This window comes from Oncorhynchus mykiss, chromosome 4 (genome assembly GCF_057628025.1).
Source record: "Oncorhynchus mykiss isolate SJ-2025 chromosome 4, ASM5762802v1, whole genome shotgun sequence".
Taxonomy (NCBI): domain Eukaryota; kingdom Metazoa; phylum Chordata; class Actinopteri; order Salmoniformes; family Salmonidae; genus Oncorhynchus; species Oncorhynchus mykiss.
The window spans coordinates 34,008,692-34,035,906 of record NC_143025.1 but is presented as its reverse complement, the minus strand read 5'-3'; the positions used below and the strand labels follow the sequence as shown (position 1 = coordinate 34,035,906).

Here is a 27,215-nt window from a genome sequence, read left to right as displayed (position 1 = left end):
TCACGTCTGTAGCCATGGAGTGCTTTGAAAGGCTGGTCATGGCTCACATCAACACCATTATCCCAGAAACCCTAGACCCACACCAATTTGCATACTCTAATTTGCATACTCCAATCTCTATTGCACTCCACACTGCCCTTTCACACCTGGCCAAAAGGAACACCTACAGTGGGGCAAAAAAGTATTTAGTCAGACACCAATTGTGCAAGTTCTCCCACTTAAAAAGATGAGAGAGGCCTGTAACCTCAGGGGTGTGTGCTCAGTCCCCCTCCTGTACTCCCTGTCCACTCATGACTGCACGGCGAGGCACGACTCCAACACCATCATTAAATTTGACAATGACACAACAGTGTCAGCCTGATCACCGACAACGACGAGACAGCCTATAGGGAGGAGGTCGGAGACCTGACCGGCATGGGTCCTGAGATCCTCAAAAGGTTCTACAGCTGCACCATTGAGAGCATCCTGACAGGTTGCATCACTGCCTGGTATGGCAACTGCTCGGCCTCTGACCACAAGGCACTATAGATGGTAGTGTGTACGGCCCAGTACATCACTGGGGGCCAAGCTTCCTGCCATACCAGGCAGTGTCAGAGGAAGTCCCTAAAAGTTGTCAAATATTCCAGCCACCCTAGTCATAGACTGTTCGCTCTGTTACCGCACAGCAAGCGGTACTCGAGCGCCAAGTCTAGGTCCAAGAGGCTTCTACAGCTTCTACCCCCAAGCCACAAGACTCCTGAACATCTAATCAAATGGCTACCCAGACTTTTTGCACTACCCCCCGCCTTACGCTACTGCTACTCTGTTATTATCTATGCATAGTCACTTTAATAACTGTACCTACATGTACATATTACCTCAATAACCTTGACTAACCGGTGCCCCCACAACATTGTTGACTCTGTACTGGTACCCCCTGTATATACCCTCGCTATTGTTATTTTACTGCTGCTCTTTAATTATTGGTTACTTTTATTTCTTATTTTGGGGGGATGGCGGGTATTTTTCTTAAACTGCAATGTTGTTTAAGGGCTTGTAAGTAAACATTTCACCGTAAGTTTGATTTAATTTGATTTTTTAGAGCTGAACTGTCTGTGGTAGCTAATAGCTAGCTAACTAGCTGCTAACAGTAGTAGTTCATTCACTTCAGTTGAGAGGGGATGAAACATGAGCTAACGTAACATGTCAGTTACAGTAGTAGCTCAGCACTGGGAATAAATACTTTTTTGTCTGTCAAACAACAGTTACTTTGCCAGCTAGATCTGTCAACTAAAGAGTAGCCAGTTTCTGCTCTGCTTGCTTTTAAAACTAAGAGAAAAGGAATTACACAGACAGCAGCTGCCTCTGTTCATCTCTCCAGTCCTGGTCCTATAATGTATCCTTTCAGAAGCGTTGCCTTCACACAGCCTGTCAACACCCTCTGCTCTGTGATGTCCACGCTGTCCTGAATCCAGCAGTCTGAAACTAGAAAACAGCCTACCACATGGTCCTAAAGCACACTGAAGCCAGGTTTTGTATAACAGTGCAATGATAAAACTTGAAGGACAAGAATGCAATTTCAGAATGTGGGGGGGGGGGGCTCATGTCCCCACCAGTCCCTATTGAAAGTTGTACCCCTGGGCCTGGCATACAGATAGTGAAGTGGGTGCATGATTTAATATCAGTGTAGGATGCACAAACTGTCCCCACATTATGGTTCATTTTCAGTAGCCCCGCCCACCCCGAGTTTGGCATGTCTTAAATTACTATATGGTTCGCACGCTGAGAGGAGTATGCTCATGGTTTGCTTGGGGGGAGATAGGGGAACGTTGTAGAGGTAAGTGGCATAATGCAGCCTATGAATGAATGACTAAGCTTTCTAGTGAGAAAGATATGCGCATATATTTTGACAGTTTATGATAGACAGGCTATAGCGTACAGCCTATAGGCGCCGAGCCTCTTATTGAATAGGCATCTTATTATAGTGATTTTAAGGTTCATCAGGCATTTGACTGCTGTCACGATAGTCGTTTATTTTAGTGGCGTGTAAGCAAACATTATTATTGCGAAATATTACATACAGAATACATTTTAGCCTACAATGGAGTAAAATCGGATGAAACATTTCGATAAACATGCATTATAGAGTCTGTGTTATAAAGTGTGTCATAAAGTTTGTCGCAGGGTTTCACCACAAACTAAGAGTTGGACAACCTGTTGGGTAGACCCGACGCAAAGTTTTTATGTTGTCCGTTTGTATTGACGAAAACCATACGTCACCTGTCTGTCGCGAATGTTGAATGAAATTCAATTTGAACATACTCTACAGATTGTCAGCAGTTTGTAAAGTCACTCGGTCCATCTACTCCTATATCAGAGCACTGAATGTGCCAGAGCGCAGAATAACTGACGAATTTACAAACGTGCATTACCGGTAGAATCTGACCAGTGTCAGTAGCCTAAAGGTCTGCAAAAAAACCCGTAATTAAATGATTGCCAGCAGCTCGGTTTGTCACTAACGTTCTAGATATCAAAACAGCCTTACCAACTCTGCTAGAGCGAGTGAAATGGTCAGAGTTAAGTTATCTCTCATTTGTGTCTGGAAGTAGCTACTGTAACAAGCTATCCAACTTTAGCCAGTTTGCTTGACTGCTGTTGCGAGGTCAGAACGCTCGAATCAACCCTACTCCTCGACAAGAGCGTCCAGTGTGCGCTCTGAATTTACGAACAGACAATATGATAACGCTCTGAATGTAACGCTCTGAATTTGCAAACGACCCAGAGCACTCCCTGATACAGTGGAGGCAATTTACGAATGCAGACACCGCTGGAATGCGGTTTTTAAATTATAAACTGGGTGGTTCGATCCCTGAATTCTGATTGTCTGACAGCCTTGGTATATCAGACTGTATACCCTGGAATGTAATGAAATTCCAAAGATCTGGAAATCAGCATTTGTCCTACCACTTTTAAAAGGGGGAGATCCAACTCTTAAATAATTATAGGCCAATCTCAAAGCTGTCACCCCTGGTGAAAATACTTCAAACCCTTGTGAGTGAACAGCTAAAAGAGTTTTTATTTACTAACTCTATTTTTATCAATGTACCAATCGGGCTTCAGGAAGAAGCATAGCACAATTACAGCAGCCATGAAGGTTTTAAATGATTTCACTGAAGCCCTTGACAAAAAAACAGCACTGTGTCTCACTTTTTTATTGATCTCTCTAAAGCTTTTGATACAGTTGATCATGCTATATACTAAGACAGAGATTGTCGAGTGTAGGTCTTTCGGAGCATGCAGTTGCATGGTTTGCTAACTATCTGTCTGATAGAACTCAGTGCACTCAATTTGATGGGCTCATGTCTGTTAAATTGTCTGTCTGTAATGGTGTGCCCCAAGGCTCTGTACTTGGTCCTCTCTTATTCACTATTTCTATAAATAATTTAGACAAAAATTTCCAAAATGCGCAACGTAATTTTTATGCTCTTACAAAAGCTTTCCAGAACTAGTAAACTGCTTTTTATACTGTTCAACATACCTTGTGTCAATTGAAGCTTATCCTCAATACTGACTAAACTAATGGTGTTTTCTAAAGCGAGAAATAGACCTCTGAACTTTTCACCTATTATTACCTGTCAGGGCAATGAGATTGAGACTGTAACCTCATATAAATATCTTGGAATTTTAATTGATGACGACCTCTCTTTTAAATTGCATATTCAACCATTTACAAAAAAAAATTAAACTGAAATCGGGATTTTATTTTAGGCCTGTTTTTCTTTTGAACCAGAAGGAGGCTAGTATATCAGCTACATTTATGCCTTTACTAGACTATGAGGATATTTTATATATGAATGCTTCCGCTCAGTGTTTAAGATCAATTGACACCCTTTACCATGGCACTTTGAGATTTATTTTATACTGCAAAACCCTTACGCACCACGGCACTTTGTATACCAGGGTTGGCTGGCCTTCTCTAGTCACTCGTAGGCTCAGTTACTGGTATACTTTTATTTACAAAGCCATTTTGGGTTTAATACCTTTTTATTTGGGCATTTGTATTGTTCAGAAATGTGGTGGGTACTCTCTTCGTTCGCTGGACTTTATCCTGCTAACTGTTCCAAATGTCCAAACTGAATTTGGTAAAAGGGCTTTCATGTACTCTGCATCATCATCTTGGAACGCCTTACAAAATACTTTTAAACTGGAAGAACTTGTCCCGATTAGTATTTTTAAATCACGGATGAATGATGTTTAGACTGATTCCCTGACCGGTCAATGTTTTTGATTTTGTTATACTCTTGTGAATTCTATGGTTTTTACTGGATTACTTGTAGTTTTTCCATGTTGTTTGTCTGTAATTTTTGTAATGACTTGGTGCTGCCTATCTTGACCAGGACGCTCTTGAAAAAGAGATTTTAAATCTCAATGAGCCCTTCCCGGTTAAATAAAGTTTAAATAATATATATATATATATATTTTTTTAAATACCACGGGTATGACAAAACATTTATTTTTACTGCTCTAATAATGTTGGTAACCAGTTTAGAATAGCAATAAGGCACCTCAGGGGTTTGTGGAATATGGCCAATATACCACGGCTAAGGGCTGTATCCAGGCACTCCGCATTGTGTCATGCTTAAGATAAGCCCTTAGCCGTGTTATATTGGCCATATACCACACCCCCTTCTGCCTTGTTGCTTAATTATGAATTGGGTGGTTCGAGCCATGAATGCTGATTGGCTGACAGCCATGGTATATCAGACCGTATACCACGGGTATGACAAAACATGTATTTTTACTGCTCTAATAACTTTTTGTTTTTTTGACAGAGAGGAAGAGGGTATGCTTCAGACCCACGTTTGGAAGTCTGTTTATTAATATCAGGTGCGTCATTTCAGCTAAATTTAGGGTATGGCAAAGTGACAGCCCCCCCTCGCCTCCCTATTTTGAATAGGCAACGTAAGGTGGAGTCTCCCATCTGCATTCCCATGTTATTTCCAACAATTGGGATTTGAAGGTCTATGTTAGTAGGCGATTCCCACTATGACAATGCTATAATTGGATGTAGAATATTTTGAGGTGTTCAGAGATCTGTTCATTTAGTTTCTGTTGACCATATTCTTTACATTAGAGGATTTTTATGTGGTGATTTTAGGATGCTAGTGAGTGCTGTGTGTTAAGACATATTTTGGTAGGGTATTTCTATAACTCAGGTCTAACTCATTATAATAGCCTTTTTCTTCTAAAATAAATGTAGATATCCTTTGGGCTTACAGAATTAGCCAATTGTGTCATCCATGACACAATTGTAGCCTACCATCCGGATAGTTAATAAAAGATGCATACTTGAAGAGAGAAGTTCTCCTGATATTTTTTTAGACCTATCCATGCCATTCCCAATCAATACATCGGAATACTTTCAACATTAGGCTACAATATTTTCTGCAGATTGTCTATGGCTGTAACGGTTTTCTTGGTGAGAAGGAGAGTCGGACCAAAATGCGGCGTGTCTATTGCGATCCATGTTTAATGAAGTAACACACTAAACACAAACACTACCAAAACAATAAACTTAACGAAAACCGAAACAGCCTATACTTGTGTAACCTAACAAAGACCAATGACATCAGGACACTAAGGACAATCACCCACGACAAACTCAAAGAATATGGCTGACTAAATATGGTTCCCAATCAGAGACAACGATAAACACCTGCCTCTGATTGAGAACCACTTCAGACAGCCATAGACTTAGCTAGAACACCCCACTAGCTACAATCCCCATACATACACACCACATACAAAAACCCATGCCACACCCTGGCCTGACCAAATAAATAAAGATAAACACAAAATACTTTGACCAGGGTGTGACAATGGCTATCAGTCTACTGCACATGCACATACACACACAACATGAGCAGATTAACTTGGTCAAACATTTTATTTATAAAAGATGATCAGAAAGAATGTGTTGGTAACTCTGCATTATAGTATAACTTGTTTATTTTGAACGAAAGCCACAACTAGTACACGAATGAGTCACTTTATGCTGACAAATATCACACTTGACTCGAGCCTGGGGAATTCCTGATTTTACCTGGATTATGTTGGATAGGCTTCCATTAAAGAACACCCTCTGTTCTGTTAGACAGGTAACTCTTTATCCACAAATTTAGCAGGGGGTGTATAGCCATAACACATACGTTTTTCTAGCATTAGACTATGACCAATGATGTCAAAAGCTGCCCTGAAGTCTAACAAAACAGCGACCACAATCTTTTTATTATCAATTTCTCTCAGCCAATCATCAGTCATTTGTTTAAGTGCTGTGCTTGTTGAGTGTCCTTGCCTATAAGCGTACTCAAAGTCTGTTGTCAATTTGTTTACTATAAAATAGTCAAACACCATTTAAAAAAAAGTTTACTAAGGGTTGATAACATCCTGATTAGTTGGCTATTTAAGCCAGTAAAGGGGGCTTTACTATTCTTAGGGAACATTACTTTTGCTTCCCTCCAGGCCTGAGGTCACACACTTTCTAGTAGGCTTCAATTGAAGGTATGGCAAATAGGAGTGGTAATATCGTCCGCTATTACCCTCAGTAATTTTCCATCCAAGTTGTCAGACCCTGGTGGCTTGTCATTGTTGATAGACAACAATACTTTTTTCACCCTCTTCCACACTCACTTTAGGGAATTCAAAATTACAACGCTTGTGTTTCGTAATTTGGTCAGATATACTTTGATGTGTAGTATCAGCGTTTGATGCTGGCATGTCATGCCTAAATTTGATAATCTTGCCAATGTGATGAATGAGCAATCTGATTCATTGAATGATGGAGCGGAGTTTGCCTTTTTGCCCAAAATGTCATTTAAGTTGCTCCAAAGCTTTTACTATCATTCTTTATGTCATTATTTTTTACTATAATTTATATTTGTTTCATTGTGTAGCTTCTTCTTCTTTTTATTCAGTTTAGTCAGTTTACAGTTTAGTCAGTTTAGTTCAGTTTACATGATTTCTCAATTTGCAGTACGTTTGCCAATCGGTTGTGCAGCCAGACTTATTTGCCATTTATTTTGCCTCATCCCTCTCAACCATACAATTTTTCAATTCCTCATCAATCCATGGGTATTTAACCGTTTTTATAGTCATTCTTATCAGTAACTGGAATTCAATTTTATTAAATGTGTCAAGTGCAGCATCTGGTTGCTTCTCATTACACACCACGGACCAACAAATATTCAACAACATAGGAATCACTACAAAACGTAATGTTTTACCTCTTATACACAATATTAGGCCCAGCCTTTGGAACTTCGGTATTCCTAGATATGGCTACTATATTGTGATCACCTCAACCGATGGGTTTGGATACTGCTTTCAAGCACATTTCTGCAGCATCAGTAAAGATGTCATCAATACATGTTGATGATTTCATTCCTGTGCTGTTTGTAACTACCCTGGTAGGTTGACAGTCCGATCAGAGGCAGTAGGGATAACCACGTGTTCTGTTGATAAGTGCGTGAATTTCACAATTTTCCTGTCGTGCTAAGTTAAGTGTAACGAGTACTTTTGGTTGTCAGGGAAAACGTATGGAGTAAAAAGTACATTATCTTCTTTAGGCATGTAGTGAAGTAAAAGTAAAAGTAATTTAAAAAAAAGTAAAGTACAGACACCCCAAAAAACTACTTAAGTAGTACATTAAAGTATTTTTACTTAAGTACTTACACCACTGGTTACAGTTTGAAGCTTTCTCTAGAGTGGGCAGCCTGATGAAACCCAGTCAATATTTAAATCATCCAGAAAATATACCTTTCTGTTGATATCACATACATGATCAATCATTTCAAAAATGTTATCCAGATACTGACTGTGAGCCCTTTGTGGTCTATAGCAGCTTCCCACCAGAATGGGCTTTAGGTGATGCAGATGAACCTGTAGCCATATTACTTCAACAGTATTTAACATGAGATCCTCTCAAAGCTTTACATGAATTTGGTTCTGAATATAAACGACCACACCACCTTTGGCATTTATGTCTTTTCTGTAGCTCTTATAACCATGTATTGCTACCACTGTATCATCAAATATATTATCTAAGTAAGTTTCAAAGATTGTCAGAATATGAATGTTATCTGTTACTAGCAAATTATGGATTTCATTAACCTTGTTTCTTAAGCTACATATGTTAACACGGGCTATTTTTAGCCCTTTTCTGGGATGCTTTATTATTGCTTAGCAGAGGTAGACTGCCACGACTTCTGCCGAATCAATGCCTCTCCTTGTTCAGGCAGTGCTCGGCGGTCGAGGTCGCCGGTCTTCTAGCCATCGCCGATCCATTTTTAATTTTCCATTTGTCTTGTCTTGTTTTCCCACACACCTGGTTCTCATTTCCCTCATTATGTGTTGTGTATTTAACCCTCTGTTTCCCTCATGTCTTTGTGTGGTCTGTTGCGCTGGGTTATGTTAACCCATATTGTTATTTCGTGTTCACTTTGCCGTGTGTTTTTGGTTCGCCAAAATAAAAGACTGTTGGCTACACAATATCTGTTCTCCTGCACCTGACTCCTTTACAACCATTTACGCATACCTGACGTAGGCATGCTCAGGTTATTTATGTTAGTGCAGGGTGAACTGCACACAGTGGACTTCCTGCTAGGGCATACCACCTCATTGCTAACAGTATAACTCTGGTTCATAGGCACATGATTACAGCATACAATAGCTGTAGGATCAGCAGAGGCATTCATGGCAGTAATTGTAGCTCAATTGTAGCTCAATTGTATCTTGGCCAGGTCGCGGTTCTAAATGAGAACTTGTTCTCAACTGGCCAACCTGTTTAAATAAAGGTGAAATTAAATAAATAAAAAAACACACAAAAAATTAAATAGTCTACTGAAATCATTCAAATTCAGTTTTTGAAAACTATCATTTGTTGGTGAGCGTGACAGCTGTACTTTTATCTCAAAATAGTTGGGCGATGGCTGCAGATGGCTAGGTAACTGCTGTTGGACTTGACATGAAACTTAACTAGATTTTTTTGTTTCACCTGTCCGTATATTGCTGCGATGCTCACTGATCCGTATCTCAAGGCTTCTATGGGGTTTCCCTAGGTAAGACCACAAGGACATACCACAATTAGTGGTATTTGTACGTAAAGCTGCTTTGAGCACATTGGCCACATTTGTAATTACCCTCCGGAATATTGTCCAAAAAAGTTTCCCTTTAACTAGGCAAGTCAGTTAAGAACAAATTATTATTTACAATGACAGCCTAGGAACAGTGGATTAACTGACTTGTTCAGGGGCTGAACAACATATTTTTACCTTGCCAGCTCGGGGATTCGATCAAGCAACCTTTTGGTTACTGGCCCAACACTCTAACCACTAGGCTACCTGTCGCCTCTAGTCCACAAAGATCACCTCACAGCATGAACCTGAGGACAGGAAGGAAGGAAGAGCGCAAGCAAGCCAGTGATTCAGCCCAGTAGTATGGTCAGAGGCAGAGAATTCCAGTGGAGATTGTAGGGGAGCCAACAGGCTGAGACAGCAAGGGTGGTTCGTCACTCCAGTGCCTTGTCATTCACCATCGCACCCCTAGACCAGACTACACCTAACCATAGCACCTACCAAAGAGCTTAGTCTTCAGTAAACACTTAAAGGTTGAGACAAAGTATGCGTCTCTCACATGGATCGGCAGACCATTCCATAAAAATTGAACTCTGTAGTTGAAAATCCTGCGTCCAGCTGTTTGCTTAGAAATTCTACGAACAACACGGAGGCCTGCGTCTTGTGACAGTAGCGTACGTGTAGGTATGTACAGCAGAACCAAATCGGCGAGCTAGGTAGTAAGTCCATGTAATGCTTTGTAGGTTAGCAGAAAAACCTTGAAATCAGCCTTAGCCTTAAGAGGAAGCCAGTGTAGAGGCTAGCACTGGCTAATGTGATCACATTGTTTGGTTCTAGTCAAGAGTTTAGCAGGCGTATTTAGCACCAGCTGAAGTTTATTTAGTGCCTTTTCCGGGTAGTTTTATTTGAGACGACAGTACAACCATCAAGATTCATTTTCAGATCTGACAGCAGATCTATTTTTTTATTGGGACCTAGAACTGGCATCTCTGTTTTGTCTGAGTTTAAAAGTAAAAGATTTTCCGTAATCCACTTCCTTATGTCTGAACCACAGGCTTCCAGGGTAGGCAGTCTTGGGGATTCACTATATTTCATTGTGATGTACAGCTGTGTGTTGTCTGCATAGCATTGAATGTTGACATTGTGTTTCCCGAGTGACTCTATCAGGTTGGAAAAATAGGCTGTTTGGGCAGCAGTGAGGGCTTTTCGATAGTGAACGCTACTGTCTTTCCAAGCTAGTCGGAAGACTTCCAATTTGGTGGTGCACTATTTCCGTTCCAATTTTCTGGAAGCTTGCTTCAGGGCTTGGGTATTTTTGTATACTAGGGAGATTCTTGTGACACATTTTTTTGTGTGTTTTTAGCAGTGCAAATGAATCTAGACAACGTGTCAACACTGACAGATTGACTCGGTACCAGTACCCCCTGTCAATAGCCCTGCTATTGTTACTGCTGCTCTTTAATTATTTGTTATTCTTATCTATTACTTTTTTTGTTGCTATTTTCTTAAAACTGCATTGTTGGTTAAGGGCTTGTAAGTAAGCATTTCACTTTAAGGTATACATACACACCTGTTCTATTCAGCACATGTGACAAATACAATTTGATTTGATTTGATAGAATATTACGCAAGGTTAAGTTTAGGTCCTTGGTTAGGTGGTTAACTGATTTTAGTACTCCGATGTCTTTGGGTAGGTGGAGGGAGTCTGGAAGGACATCTAGCAATCTTTGGGTTGTCTGAGAATAAATAGCTCAGTTTTTGAAAATCCTTGGTTGGGGTCTGAACAGATTATTTTTTGTGATTGCAAACGTGATAATATCTATTCCACGGGACAACTAGATCCAGATTATGATTGTGGCAATGCGTACTGTAGGTCCGGAGACATGTTCGATAAAAGTCGATGATGGCTCCAAAAGCTTTTTGGTGTGGGTCTGTGGACTTCTCCTTGTGAATATTGAAGTCACCAAAAATGTGAATATTATCTGCCATGACTATGAGTTCCGATAGGAATTCATGGAATCAGTGAGGAATTCTGTATATGGCCCGGGAGGCCTTTAAACAGTGGCTATAAAAAGTGATTGGGTATGCTGCATAGATTGCATGACCAGAACCTCAAAAGACTAAAACACCGGTATTTTTCATACATTCAAATTTGAGGTCAAATGTTAGCAACACCTCCGCATGGATGCACTGGGGATATGGTCACTAGTGTAACCAGCTTTTTTGGCAAGATAGAACATGTACATATGTATATTTGTAAACAACAGAGTGCACAAAATCTAAGGAAGTCTCAAGGTTTTGCTCGCCTGAGGTAGAGATCTCAAGATAAGCTGTAGACCACACTATTTACCAAGAGAGTTAACATCTATATTTTTCATAGCTGTCTATATACCACCGCAGACCGATGCTGGCACTAAGACCGCACTCAATGAGCTGTATACGGCCATAAGCAAACAGGAAAATGCTCATCCATAGGCGGCGCTCCTAGTGGCCGGGGACATTGATGCAGGGAAACTCAAATCAGTTTTACCTAATTTCTATCAGCATGTTAAGTCTGCAAACAGAGGGAAAGCACTCTAGAGCACCTTTACTCCACACACAGATGCGTACAAAACTCTTCCTTGCCCTCCATTTGGCAAATCTGACCATAATTATATCCTCCTGATTCCTGCTTACAATCAAAAACTAAAGCAGGAAGCACCAGTGACTTGGTCAATAAGAAAGTGGTCAGATGAAGCAGATGCTAAGCTACAAGACTGTTTTGCTAGCACAGACTGGAATATGTTCCGGGATTCTTCCGATGGCATTGAGGTGTACACCACATCAGTCACTGGCTTCATCAATAAGTGCATCGATGACGTCGTCCCCACAGTGAATGTACGTACATACCCCAACCAGAAGCCATGTATTACAGGCAACATCCACATTGAACTAAAGGGTAGAGCTGCCGCTTTCAAGGAGCGGGACTCTAACCTGGACGCTTATAAGAAATCCTGCTATGCCTTCCGACGAACCATCAAACAGGCAAAGGATGCAAGGGGTTCCTCACTCAGTCCTCTCTGGTGTTCGAGCTACAGTCCTCGTCATTCCACACCTATCAGGGCCATGATCGCCTGCATCATCTCTATGCTCTTGGGCAAAGCCCTGGTTTGGGCAATGGGGGAGTGGGAACAGCAGCCACCTTTCTGCAGCTTCATATTAGCCTTCACTGCTGAGCTGTGACGAGTGTGCCGAGCAGCGACTACCACCTAGTCGGCGGACGAGAAGCAGAAAGCCGACTGTTCAACCTCCGCCAAGGTGCCAGACCAGTGGCTGACTTCGCCATTGACTTCTGCACCCTCACTGCCGAGAGTGGGTGGAATACTGAATCACTGGTCACTGCTTTCCATCAGGGTCTGTCTATCCCCATCAAGGATGAACTGGCCGATCGGGAACTAGGAGAGGCCCTGATAACGCTGGCCAACAGGATTGACAACCACATCAAATCAAATTTTATTTGTCACATACACATGGTTAGCAGATGTTAATGCGAGTGTAGCGAAATGCTTGTGCTTCTAGTTCCGACAATGCAGTAATAACCAACGAGTAATCTAGCTAACAATTCCAAAACTACTACCTTATACACACAAGTGTAAAGGGATAAAGAATATGTACATAAAGATATATGAATGAGTGATGGTACAGAGCGGCATAGGCAAGATGCAGTAGATGGTATCGAGTACAGTATATACATATGAGATGAGTATGTAAACAAAGTGGCATAGTTTAAAGTGGCTAGTGATACATGTATTACATAAAGATGCAGTAGATTACATAGAGTACAGTATATACGTATACATATGAGATAAATAATGTAGGGTATGTAAACATTATATTAAGTAGTGTCACGGTTTTCTTGATGAGAAGGAGAGTCGGACCAAAATGCGGCGTGTAGATTACGATCCATGTTTATTGACTATAGCAACACAAATCTAAATACAAACAGTGCAAAATAATAAACGTAATGAAAACCGAAACAGCCTAAACTGGTGCAAACTAACACTAAGGACAGGAACAATCACCCACAAACACACAGTGAAACCCAGGCTACCTAAATATGGTTCCCAATCAGAGACAATGACGAACACCTGCCTCTGACTGAGAACCATATCAGGCTGAACATAGAAATAGACAAACAAGACATGAAACATAGAATACCCACTCAGATCACACCCTGACCAATCAAAACATAGAAAATACAAAGTAAACTATGGTCAGGGCGTGACAGTACCCCCCCCCCCAAGGTGCGGACTCCGGCCGCAAAACCTGAACCTATAGGGGAGGGTCTGGGTGGGCATCTGTCCGCGGTGGCGGCTCTGGCACTGGACGTGGACCCCACTCCATGACAGTTTTAATCCCCCTCCTAAACGTCCCTAAATAGGTTACCCACCACAATGATAACATGGGACAGAGGGACAGCTCGGGACAGAGGTAACTCGGGACAGATGGGTAGCTCAGCACTGAGAGGAAGCTCAGCACTGAGAAGAAGCTCAGCACTGAGAAGAAGCCCAGGCAGGTAGTAGAAACTACCAGAACCTGGCTGGCTGGCGGTTTCAGCAGATCCTGGTCGACTAGCAGATCTGGAAGAATCTGGTCGACTGGCGGATCTGGGAGAATCTGGTCGACTGGCGGATCTGGGAGAATCTGGTCGACTGGCGGATCTGGGAGAATCTGGTCGACTGGCGGATCTGGGAGAATCTGGTCGACTGGCGGATCTGGGAGAATCTGGGCGACTGGCGGATCTGGGAGAATCTGGTCGACTGGCGGATCTGGGAGAATCTGGTCGACTGGCGGATCTGGGAGAATCTGGTCGACTGGCGGATCTGAGAGAGTCTGGACGACTGGCGGATCTGGAAGAGTCTGGTCGACTGGCAGATCTGGAAGAGTCTGGTCGACTGGCAGATCTGGAAAAGTCTGGTCGACTGGCAGATCTGGAAGAGTCTGGTCGACTGGCAGATCTGGAAGAGTCTGGACGAGTGGCAGATCTGGAAGAGTCTGGACGACTGTCAGATCTGGAAGAGTCTGGACGACTGTCAGATCTGGAAGAGTCTGGACGACTGTCAGATCTGGAAGAGTCTGGACGACTGTCAGATCTGGAAGAGTCTGGACGACTGTCAGATCTGGAAGAGTCTGGACGACTGTCAGATCTGGAAGAGTCTGGACGACTGTCAGATCTGGAAGAGTCTGGACGACTGTCAGATCTGGAAGAGTCTGGACGACGGGCAGATCTGGAAGAGTCTGGACGACGGGCAGATCTGGAAGAGTCTGGACGACGGGCAGATCTGGAAGAGTCTGGTCGACTGGCAGATCTGGAAGAGTCTGGTCGACTGGCAGATCTGGAAGAGTCTGGACGATTGGCAGATCTGGAAGAGTCTGGACGACTGGCAGATCTGGAAGAGTCTGGACGACGGGCAGATCTGGAAGAGTCTGGACGACGGGCAGATCTGGAAGAGTCTGGACGACGGGCAGATCTGGAAGAGTCTGGTCGACTGGCAGCTCTGGAAGAGTCTGGTCGACCGGCAGATCTGGGAGAGTCTGGTCGACCGGCAGATCTGGGAGAGTCTGGTCGACCGGCAGATCTGGGAGAGTCTGGTCGACCGGCAGATCTGGCTGCTCCATGCTGACTGGCTGCTCAATACTGACTGGCAGCTCTGGCTGCTCCATGCTGACTGGCAGCTCCATGCCGACTGGCAGCTCCATGCCGACTGGCAGCTCCATGCCGACTGGCAGCTCTGGCTGCTCCATGCTGACTGGCTGCTCCATGCTGACTGGCGGCTCTGGCTGCTCCATACTGACTGGCAGCTCCATGCCGACTGGCAGCTCCAGCTGCTCCATGCTGACTGGCTGCTCAATGCTGACTGGCGGCCCTGGCTGCTCCATGCTAACTGGCAGCTCTGGCGGCTCCTTGCAGACTGGCAGCTCTGGCGGCTCCTTGCAGACTGGCAGCTCTGGCGGCTCCTTGCAGACTGGCAGCTCTGGCGGCTCCTTGCAGACAGGCAGCTCTGGCGGCTCCTTGGAGACTGGCAGCTCCATGCAGACTGACAGCTCCTTGCAGGCTGGCAGCTCCTTGCAGGCTGGCAGCTCCTTGCAGACTGGCAGCTCCTTGCAGACTGGCAGCTCCTTGCAGACTGGCAGCTCCTTGCAGACTGGCAGCTCTGGCTGCTTCATGTAGACTGACAGCTCTGGCTGCTCCTTGCAAACTGACAGCTCGGGTTGCTTCATGCAGACGGACAGCTCAGGCTGCTCCATGCAGACTGACAGCTCAGGCTGCTCCATGCAGACTGACAGCTCCTTGCAGGCTGGCAGCTCCTTGCAGACTGGCAGCTCCTTGCAGACTGGCAGCTCCTTGCAGGCTGGCAGCTCCTTGCAGGCTGGCAGCTCCTTGCAGGCTGGCAGCTTTAGCGGCATCCTGCAGACAGGCAGCTCTGGCGGCTCCTTGCAGACTGGCAGCTCCTTGCAGGCTGGCAGCTCCTTGCAGGCTGGCAGCTCCTTGCAGACTGGCAGCTCCTTGCAGACTGGCAGCTCCTTGCAGACTGGCAGCTCTGGCTGCTTCATGTAGACTGACAGTTCTGGCTGCTCCTTGCAAACTGACAGCTCAGGCTGCTCCATGCAGACGGACAGCTCAGGCTGCTCCATGCAGACTGACAGCTCAGGCTGCTCCATGCAGACTGACAGCTCCTTGCAGACTGGCAGCTCCTTGCAGACTGGCAGCTCATTGCAGACTGGCAGCTCGGGCTGCTTCATGCAGACTGGCAGTTCTGGCTGCGCTGAACAGGCGGGAGACTCCGACAGCGCAGGAGAGGAGAGAGGCTCCGGCTGCGCTGAACAGGCGGGAGATTCCGGCAGCGCAGGAGAGCAGAAAGGCTCTGGCTGCGCTGAACAGGCGGGAGACTCCGGCAGCGCAGGAGAGTAGAAAGGCTCTGGCTGCGCTGAACAGTCGGGAGACTCCGATAGCGCAGTAGAGAAGAGAGGCTCTGGCTGCGCTGAACAGGCGGGAGACTCCGGCAGCGCAGGAGAGGAGAGAGGCTCTAGCTGCGCTGAACAGGCGGAAGACTCCGATAGCGCATGAGATGAGAGAGGCTCTGGCTGCGCTGAACAGGCGAGGCGCACTGTAGGCCTGATGCATAGTGCTGGCACAGGACGTGCAAGGCTAGGGATGGGCACAGGAGGCCTGATGCGTGAGACTGGAACCAACTTCACCAGCCGACTAAAACGGACCTCAGGACGAGTATGGAGCGCTAACCCAGGTGCCATCAAATCCCTGACACGTTCCGTCAGGCGAATTCTATGCAAAATGCACCAACACAGCAACTCCCTCATTTCTCTCTCCTCCAATTTCCCCATTAACTCCTTCACAGTCTCTGTTTCACTCACCTCCAACACCGGCTCTGGTTCTGCTCTCCTTGGCTCCTCACGATAAACAGGGAGAGTTGGCTCAGGTCTGGCTCCTGACTCTGCCACACTCTCCCTGAGCCCCCCCCCAAGAAATTTTTTGGGCTGACTATGGGGCCTCCGTCCGCGCCGCCTTGCTTGCTTCGCAAACTCCATTCTCCTATATCCTTCCGCGCACTGCTCCATCGAATCCCAGGCGGGCTCCGGCACTCTCCCTGGGTCGGCCGCCCACCTGTCGATCTCCTCCCAAGTCGTATACTCCATACTGCACTCCTCTTTGGGCTGCTCCTGTTGTTTCTTCTCCCGCTGCACCTTTGGGCGGCTACACTCCCCTGGTTTAGCCCAGGGTCCTCTCCCGTCGAGGATTTCCTCCCATGTCCAGAAATCCTTATTGCGCATCTCCTCGCGCTGCTCCTGCCTGTTGACACGCTGCTTGGTCCTTTTGTGGTGGGTGATTCTGTCACGGTTTTCTTGATGAGAAGGAGAGTCGGACCAAAATGCGGCGTGTAGATTACGATCCATGTTTATTGACTATAGCAACACGAATCTAAATACAAACAGTGCAAAATAATAAACGTAATGAAAACCGAAACAGCCTAAACTGGTGCAAACTAACACTAAGGACAGGAACAATCACCCACAAACACACAGTGAAACCCAGGCTACCTAAATATGGTTCCCAATCAGAGACAATGACGAACACCTGCCTCTGACTGAGAACCATATCAGGCTGAACATAGAAATAGACAAACAAGACATGAAACATAGAATACCCACTCAGATCACACCCTGACCAATCAAAACATAGAAAATACAAAGTAAACTATGGTCAGGGCGTGACAAGTAGCAATGTTTAAAGTGGCTGGTGATATATTTTACATCAATTCCCATCAATTCCCATTATTAAAGTGGCTGGAGTTGAGTCAGTGTGTTGGCAGCAGCCTCTCAATGTTAGTGGTGACTGTTTAACAGTCTGATGGCCTTGAGATAGAAGCTGTTTTTCAGTCTCTCGGTCCCAGCTTTGATGCACCTGTACTGACCTCACCTTCTGGATGATAGCGGGGTGAACAGGCAGTGGCTCGGGTGGTTGTTGTCCTTGATGATCTTTATGGCCTTCCTGTGACATCAGGTGGTGTAGGTGTCCTGGAGGGCACGTAGTTTTCCCCCGGTGATGCGTTGTGCAGACCTCACTATCCTCTGGAGAGCCTTACGGTTGTGGGCGGAGCAGTTGCCGTACCAGGCGGTGATACAGCCCGACAGGATGCTCTCGATTGTGCATCTGTAGAAGTTTGTGAGTGCTTTTGGTGACAAGCCGAATTTCTTCAGCCTCCTGAGGTTGAAGAGGCGCTGCTGCGCCTTCTTCACGATGCTGTCTGTGTGGGTGGACCAATTCAGTTTGTCTGTGATGTGTACACAGAGGAACTTAAAACGTACTACCCTCTCCACTACTGTTCCATCGATGTGGATAGGGGGGTGTTCCCTCTGCTGTTTCCTGAAGTCCACAATCATCTCCTTAGTTTTGTTGACGTTGAGTGTGAGGTTATTTTCCTGACACCACACTCCGAGGGCCCTCACCTCCTCCCTGTAGAACGTCTCGTCGTTGTTGGTAATCAAGCCTACCACTGTTGTGTCGTCCGCAAACTTGATGATTGAGTTGGAGGCGTGCGTGGCCACGCAGTCGTGGGTGAACAGGGAGTACAGGAGAGGGCTCAGAACGCACCCTTGTGGGGCCCCAGTGTTGAGGATCAGCGGGGTGGAGATATTGTTACCTACCCTCACCACCTGGGGACGGCCCGTCAGGAAGTCCAGTACCCAGTTGCACAGGGCGGGGTCGAGACCCAGGGTCTCGAGCTTGATGACGAGTTTGGAGGGTACTATGGTGTTAAATGCCGAGCTGTAGTCGATGAACAGCATTCTCACATAGGTATTCCTCTTATCCAGATGGGTTAGGGCAGTGTGCAGTGTGGTTGAGATTGCATCGTCTGTGGACCTATTTGGGCGGTAAGCAAATTGGAGTGGGTCTAGGGTGTCAGGTAGGGTGGAGGTGATATGGTCCTTGACTAGTCTCTCAAAGCACTTCATGATGACGGAGGTGAGTGCTACGGGGCGGTAGTCGTTTAGCTCAGTTACCTTAGCTTTCTTGGGAACAGGAACAATGGTGGCCCTCTTGAAGCATGTGGGAACAGCAGACTGGGATAGGGATCGATTGAATATGTCCGTAAACACACCAGCCAGCTGGTCTGCGCATGCTATGAGGGCACGGCTGGGGATGCCGTCTGGGCCTGCAGCCTTCCGAGGGTTAACACGTTTAAATGTTTTACTCACCTCGGCTGCAGTGAAGGAGAGTCCGCATGTTTTGGTTGCGGGCCGTGTCAATGGCACTGTATTGTCCTCAAAGCGGGCAAAAAAGTTATTTAATCTGCCTGGGAGCAAGGCATCCTGGTCCGTGACTGGGCTGGTTTTCTTTTTGTAATCCGTGATTGACTGTAGACCCTGCCACATACCTCTTGTGTCTGAGCCGTTGAATTGCGATTCTACTTTGTCTCTATACTGACGCTTAGCTTGTTTGATTGCCTTGCGGACGGAATAGCTACAGTTTGTATTCGGTCATGTTTTGGGTCACCTTGCCCTGATTAAAAGCAGTGGTTCCGCCTTCAGTTTCACGCGAATGCTGCCATCAATCCACGGTTTCTGGTTTGGGAATGTTTTAATCGTTGCTATGGGAACGACATCTTCAACACTAATGAACTCGCTCACCGAATCAGCGTATTCGTCAATGTTGTTGTCTGACGCAATACGAAACATATCCCAGTCCACGTGATGGAAGCAGTCTTGGAGCGTGGAATCAGATTGGTCGGACCAGCGTTGAACAGACCTTAGCGTGGGAGCTTCTTGTTTTAGCTTCTGTCTGTAGGCAGGGAGCAACAAAATGGAGGTTCCATCCGAGAATGTGTGAGACAGCGCCTTTTTGACACCACTCCCGTATCCTGGTTTCCGGAGCACCCCAAGCCCAGCATTGAGGAGCCAAGGCAGCTGGGACACACACGTCTGAGCCCACAGGAATGTGACAGGCGCATGCGCAACGGCAACTGCCTCTACTGCGGAGGTTTCGGCCATCTCCGTTCTACATGCCCAAAGTTGATGGGAAACACTGGGGCTCACCAGGACAAGGGGAGACCATGACGAGCTGTCCAGTTTCACCCCAGCTACCCGGTCACCATCTGACACTACACGCAACCCTTCATTGGGACAACCGTCAGCACCACATTCAAGCCTTCGTGCACTCCGGGGCCGCAGATCATTTCATTGATCACGACTTCGCCAGAGAATTACAAATCCCCTGCGTGAAATGTCCCATCTCTCTGCAGATTCAAGCCCTCGATGGACCCCCCATCGGCTCCGGCCAGGTGGAATATCAGACCAAGCCCATTCTACTGCAGGTTGGGGTGAACCACTCAGAGAGACTTAGTTTCTTTTTTTATCACTGCTCCCAAGAACCCCCTTATCCTAGGGTACCCCTGGCTAGTGCTACATAACCCACTCTTCTCCTGGTCCACGGGACACCTACTAGATTGGGGTAAGAACTGCCAGACAAGATGCCAAAGATCCCTACCAAGAGCCTCGCCGGGTTCCCCAGGCATCCTCCGGGAGGTCGAAGTAAGAGGCAACCCACCCCCCTCATAGTCCATATGACTGCGCCATAGAACTCCAACTCCACCCCTCCCCGGGGCCGTCTGTACTCCCTCTCAACCCCTGAAGCAGCAGTCATGGACAATTACATCCAGGAGTTGCTGGAGACAGGTTTCATTCGCTCCTCTATATCCCCAGCTGGTGCAGGCTTCTTCTTCGTGGGAAAGAAGGATGGAGGTCTACGTCCCTGCATCGATTAGAGGGCTGAACAGGATTATAGTTAAGAATCGTTACCCGCCTACCCCTGATGTCCGCCGCCTTGGAGTTGGTCCATCGGGCCCAATCATAGACTGTTCTCTATGCTACTGCACGGCAAGCGGTACCGGAGCACCAAGTCTAGGTCCAACAAGCTTCTTAATAGCTTCTACCCCCAAGCCATACAACTCCTGAACAGCTAATCAAATTTGCATTGACCCCCCCCCACCCCACCCCAAATTTGATTTGATTTTGACACACTCACTCACTCATCCCTGGAACAAAGGCTCTCTATTTCTGTCCGTCTCTGGCCGTCTTCTCCACCATGCCCCAGCTCTGGTGATGTTGTTGGAGCTCTGCCTCGATTGTTTTTCGCCACAATGTCTTGGGCCTCCCCCTTTTACGTCTGCCCTCTGGATCCCTGACACAACACAGGTTATTGGGATTCAGATGCTTCAGAGCCTGTTATGAGGCGAACACAAACTGCTTGCATCTTCTCCTTTTGTATTGTGTTTTTGCAGGAGCACTAAAACTTTAATAAACCCTTCATAGATGCTTTATAAGCATTAATATATGTTTTATAACACTTACTAAAACATTTTGTATGTGATGCACTCAATGACAATATTGTGAAAGCTTAGGAAATATATAGCGTTATTGTTTGAAAAGTACATTTGTCTTCACTGTGATGAATAGAACACTGAAATTTGTTTTTGTGTTTTTCTTCCAGGCACTGCCAAGAAGGTGAGCTCAACCTCAAACCACATTCACCACCTCTATAATATCCAATATGGCTGAAGGAATGCCTTCATGGACCTCCGACAGGTTTGTTGATAAAATGTACATTTCAAAGAGAAGTATCAGGAAAAACGTAATGAACAAAATGCATTACGTTTCCCACATGCCCTCAGAGAATGTAACAGTCAGCACTGCTTACAAAGTGGAAAGTGACTCTAACCCCTCTGATAATGACGACACCGACTCCCTCTCAGGTAGTAGCTTCACCGGGATGATTTATTTAAACCCACAAACACCTACCTGGACTCTAGCTGAGAAGTTTACTGAACTCAACTCTGGAGAAGACAAGAGACTTTCTACCTATCAGGACCTCTGTGGTCCTCCAGGTTCACCCACGGCCATTGAACATAATATTCCCAATAGGAGAGGGTCTACTGGCGTGTATGGGGTCTACCTAGACTCGTCACAACAAGAGGAAGGCAACATCAAGAAGGTTTCTAAAAGGAGACCGCAGAAGAAAGTTTCTAGCGGGAATCCTTCCGATCTGAAGCTGCATCTGGTGAGAGAGATCAGGCCCAAACCCAACGAGGCTCTGTCTGATGTGCATTGTGATGTGCGTGAGATGTTTGATGTGTGTGGGAAAAATGGAAATGAGAAGAGTGGAGTATCACTAGTAATTCCCCCTCCATTAAACAAGGCTGTGGCCATGATTGATGCCTGTGAGAAGAATAAGGTGCCTATAGTGTTTACTGCCATGAAGAAACGTGGAGTAGAGGGAGACACAGAGAACCGGCCCTATAAGTGCACTCACTGCAACTGGGCCTTTAAGAAGTCCAGCAATCTGCAGAGTCATCTGGATACTCATAGTGGCCTGAAGGCTCATGTGTGTGACCTATGCGGCAAGGCCTATTCCCACCAGGGCACACTGCAGCAGCACAAGCGCCTGCACACCGGAGAGAGACCGTACCACTGCCCCTTCTGTGACAAGACCTACATCTGGTCCTCTGATTACCGCAAGCACATCCGCACGCACACCGGAGAGAAGCCATATGTGTGCGAGACCTGTGGCAAGGACTTTGTGCGCTCCTCGGACCTGCGGAAGCACGAGCGTAACATGCACACCAACAACAAACCATTTCCATGTACGCAGTGTGGCAAGACCTTCAACAAGCCACTGTCCCTGCTCCGCCATGAGCGGACCCATCTAGGCGAGCGGCCCTTCTGCTGTTCCGTTTGCGGGAAAGCCTTTGCCGTGGCCAGCCGCATGGCAGAGCACCAGATGGTGCACACCGGGGTGAGACCCTACACCTGCCTGGTCTGTTCTAAATCCTTCACCAAGTCCTCCAACCTGCTGGAGCATCAGGCCGTCCACAGTGGCATCCGCCCCCACAAATGCTCCCAGTGCAGGGTGGCGTTCGCCATGGTGTCTCGCTTGGTCCGTCACCAGTGCATCCATACCGGAGAGAGGCCCTTCAACTGCACAGGCTGCAGCATGTCCTTCAGCCGAACAACTGCTCTGAAGCGCCACCAGGAGCAGATGTGTGCCGGGAGGATCTTTGTATGTGTGAAGTGTGACAAGGCTTTTCAGTGTGCCTCTCAGCTCACTGAGCACATGCTGAGCCATGACTCTACTGTTGCTGCTTCAGCTGTCGGAAACACAGACAACTGATTGATGCTATTGATGTTTGGGAGCTACCCTCTCATATAGTACACACTGTTGGTTTAGTCAACCTTATTGATATTTACATGCTAGGGCAACATCCTGCTAGTCTGCTAACCTTTAAGGATCTTCTGACAATGTTCTAAAATGCATTCAAAAAAAGATTATATTTAATTGTTCTATTGTGAAGCCTGAGTTTGGCTGGGAAAAAAAGTACAATTGTTTAGGCAGATGTATGACGCTCAGAAATTATATGTAGCAAATTTTGATTTTTTTTGTTGTTGATGTTTTTGCATGTACATTGATTAATGAATCTTATGCTAGTCAAATACACAGTTGAAGTCGGAAGTTTACATACACCTTAGCCAAATACATTTAAACTCAGTTTTTCACAATTCCTGACATTTAATCCTAGTAAAACTTCCCTGTCTTAGGTCAGTGAGGATCACCACTTTATTTTAAGAATGTGAAATATCAGAATAATAGTAGAGAGAATGACTTACTTCAGGTTTTATTTCTTTAATCACATTCCCAGTGGGCCAGAAGTTTACATACTAATTGAGTGTATCTGGAAGATTGCCTTTAAATTGTTTAACTTGTGTCAAACATTTCGGGTAGCCTTCCACAAGCTTCCCACAATAAGTTGGGTGAATTTTGGCCCATTCCTCCTGACAGAGCCGGTGTAACTGAGTTGGGTTTGTAGGCCTCCTTGCTCGCACACACTTTTTCAGTTCTGCCCACACAGTTTCTATAGGATTGAGGTCAGGGCTTTGTGATGGCCACTCCAATACTTTGACTTTGTTGTCCTTAAGCCATTTTGCCACAACTTTGGAAGTTGTGCATTTGGAAGACCCATTTGCGACCAAGCTTCCTGAATGATGTCTTGAGCTGTTGCTTCAATAAATCCACATAATTTTCCTTCTTCATGATGCCAACATAATACTGCCACCCCGTGCTTCACGGTTTGGATGGTGTTCTGTGGCTTGCAAGCCTCCCCCTTTTTCCTCCAAACAAAACAATGGTGATTATAGCCAAACAGTTCTATTTTTGTTTCATCAGACCAGAGGACATTTCTCCAAAAAGTTCCATCTTTCTCCCCATGTACAGTTGCAAACTGTAGTCTGGCTTTTTTATGGCGGTTTTGGAGCAGTGGCTTCTTAGGACTCGTTTTATTGTGGATATAGATACTTTTGTCCCTATCTCCTCCTGCATCTTCACAAGGTCCTTTGCTGTTGTTCTGGGATTGATTTGCACTTTTCGCCCCAAAGTACGTTCATCTCTTGGAGACAGAACGCGTCGCCTTCCTGAGCGGTATGATGGCTGCGTGGTCCCATGGTGTTTATACTTGCGTACTATTTTTTGTACAGATGAACGTGGTACCTTCAGGCATTTGGAAATTGCTCCCAATGATGAACCAGACTTGTGGAGGTCTCCACATTTTTTTCTTAGGTCTTGGCTGATTTCGTTTGATTTTCTCATGATGTCAAGCAAAGAGGCACTGAGTTTGAAGGTAGGCCTTGAAATACATCCACAGGTACACCTCCAATTGACTCAAATGATGTTAATTAGCCTATCAGAAGCTTCTAAAGCCATGACATCCTTTTCTGGAATTTTCCAAGCTGTTTAAAGGTACAGTCAATTTAGTGTATGTAAACTTCTGACCCACTGGAATTGTGATACAGTATATTATAAGTGAAATAATGTGTCTGTTAACAATTGTTGGAAAAATTACCGACTTGCCAAAATTATAGTTTGTTAACAAGAAATTTGTGGAGTGTAAATAACATACATATTTCAAAACTATTCCAATCTGTTACATGGACTTATTGTACCTGTTACTGAAATGGTTGTTCCAGTTTAGATGTTTAAGGTAGTCTCAAATCATAGTCTTACCTAGCAGTCATTCATAATGCAGGCTGCGGGTGGATACAAATGCCAAATGTTGGATATGCCCAATCTGGCTGGATTCCAATAGCAATTACACATAACTTTGCAAGCCAGTATAATGTGACTTGGTGTAGCCTGTAAACTATGAGCTTTAGGCCACTGAAATACATATTATCTTAAAGAATATAACTTTAATGACTACATGTTCACTTACAAACTTACTTGGTGAAGGCTACAGGATTGAAAACAAATGAATGCTACAACCATGTCTCTGTCACTAGCAAACAAAGTCATGGGTGGTACTGGTAACTCTACAATTGACTCAGAAGGCCCCCTGGGAATTATGCAAATAAGGCTTAAAACCCTACAGCAGGGCCGAAACATTTCTGGAATTTTGTATTGTTCTTCAAAGAACCATCTCCTTTATGGATCTTCAGAGACTCTAAAATCGTTCCCCTATGGCATCGCTATCAAGAACCTTATTTGGTTCAAATTTATGCCTTTATTTTTAAGTGTAGGTACGCGAAGGGTAATCTGTTGGGGAGTGACTATACACAAGAGCGCCTCTGAGACGCACACCTACAGATGTAGAAACTTAATTTGATCACCCTGTTGCAGTGCAGGAAATGTAAAACTTGTAGAGTATTTGAGGTTTAAAAAGGCTTCTGAAGTTTGTAATTTCCACTTAGAAAATGTCCATAACCAAAGATTTATCAACCCCTACAAAAGTGTCTTAATTCTAATTCACATTTCCTGTTACTGCAGGATTATTGTCCTGCTGTAGAAAACTATCTGTGTACACCCCAAATGGCACCCTATTCCTTATACAGCTTACTACGTTTGACCACAGCCCTAGGGTTCCTGGTCAAAAGTAATGCACTATATAGGGAATAGGGCGCCATTTGGGATGCACACATAATATATGAAGTGGAGATCCTGGGGTGCAGTTCTGAGAATAGCTAATCATATGGTATATTTTAATCTTTGAAAGTACAGTATTGAACATTATTTATTGAATTTGTGTTTGTTATAAAAAATAAAATAAAAAATATTTAAAAAAAACTTTTACCTGTGTGTTTTGGTGTTCTTTTGATGGACAGTTTGGACACCTAAATTGCAAAGGGGAGAATAACATCAGAATAACATTATTATTATATACAATTCTTGCCACCAACAGAATGATACAGTATATATATACATATATATATATATATATATGGGGCATAGATGCAGAGAGCCTCATACCTTTTCTGAAAACCTAGACCAGCAAGATTGATTGAGATGGACCACTTTTAAAGCAGTTTACAATACTGATAGGGCTTTGAGGTCTCAGCAGGGACTTTCATAGTGGAATACTATGCCAGTAGTTTGACTTACTTAAACCATGGTATCTGTTGTGAACATTGGTCCCCCAATACATCTGTAGTTAACATGTTCTCTTCATCTTATGTCTTACTACAATCCACAATTTACTCAATTATAAAGTTTTGATACCATCTGAATACAATCAGTACCATCAAGTCCTTTAGTAAGGTAAGAGACTCACTCATTATTTCTACACATAATCATGAGATTGAGTTGAATGAAAACTAGAGCAGAGTCATTCAGAGTAATTGTGCGACAGGCAGGCTACAGGTTAGTTCATTGGGAGTTCATGTGATACTACAAAAGCCCCATTTATGCACCATTCGTCTATTGTGTCCACATTCTGATTGTAACCACATTTGTAGACAGGTGTAGATGATCAAAAGACACATTGTGATCTGATTGTGATCCGATCTTCCTTACCTAATCCGGAGGTTGACAGATCTGGACAGTGGAAACATTTAAATCATCATTATCCCGCCTTCTAAAATCATTGACAGGCAGCACCATTGATTAATGACATCAATATGTGTTTTACAGTGGTGGTCAGTGCCGTTTAAGATTTTTTTTCATGAGCATTGCCTTATTTCTATTACAGCATATTCAAAGGTTTGTATTCGTATTCCATTCACCCAGTTCAATGTAACATCAATAGGTTTAGGCTACTACATAATACTTGAATTATGACCTATACCCATCACGATGTTGCTGCAACCTAGCCTACAAATGAAAGTTTATAACGTAGGTGCACATGTCGAGAACCAAACTGGAGTAATCAAGGTTGCAGACAGTGACACATTCAATACGGCCTTGCACACTCTTGCCTCTATCTAGCTGATCTGGGGTGTAATCATTAGTTCAAACAGTTGCAAAACCAAAACTTAAATTAGTTTCTATTGGACAAATTCAGGTCAGTCCATCCCTGTTTCATTCTGTTTGCTTCCGTAAAAAAAAAAAAAATATTTTGCAAGAGAATCGGCGGAATGAATACACGGCTTGATCACCCGCACACAGTTCACTTTCATAGCAGCCACATACAGCATCATCACTTTACTCATTGTATTATTCCTTCTCGCATCTACACGCTCTCCTCCTCTCACCTTTTCCCTTCACTTGTGAACTTCTATGCACAACACAAC

At 44.9% G+C, this 27,215-nt stretch overlaps 1 protein-coding gene across 2 annotated transcripts; it reads left to right on the top strand.

Annotated features, from left to right (window-relative positions):
• The first annotated feature begins 1,638 nt into the window (after nucleotides 1–1,638).
• On the top strand, nucleotides 1,639–25,773 carry LOC110521728 (uncharacterized). 2 transcript variants are annotated; one of them, XM_021599531.3, is made up of 2 exons: nucleotides 1,639–1,816; nucleotides 21,157–25,773. In XM_021599531.3, exon 2 carries the CDS (start codon nucleotides 21,217–21,219, stop codon nucleotides 22,831–22,833), a length of 1,617 nt encoding a protein of 538 aa, XP_021455206.2. In that variant the 5' UTR covers nucleotides 1,639–1,816; nucleotides 21,157–21,216; the 3' UTR covers nucleotides 22,834–25,773. The 2 variants fall into 2 exon arrangements, with proteins under 2 accessions (XP_021455206.2, XP_090088016.1); XM_090231890.1 differs by lacking the exon at nucleotides 1,639–1,816 and adding an exon at nucleotides 4,811–4,866.
• The last annotated feature ends 1,442 nt before the right edge of the window (nucleotides 25,774–27,215 follow it).

What these genes read in the sequence shown, in the direction of transcription:
- LOC110521728 (XM_021599531.3), top strand. Translation starts at nt 21,217, where the DNA reads ATGGCTGAAGGAATGCCTTCATGGACCTCCGACAGGTTTGTTGATAAA.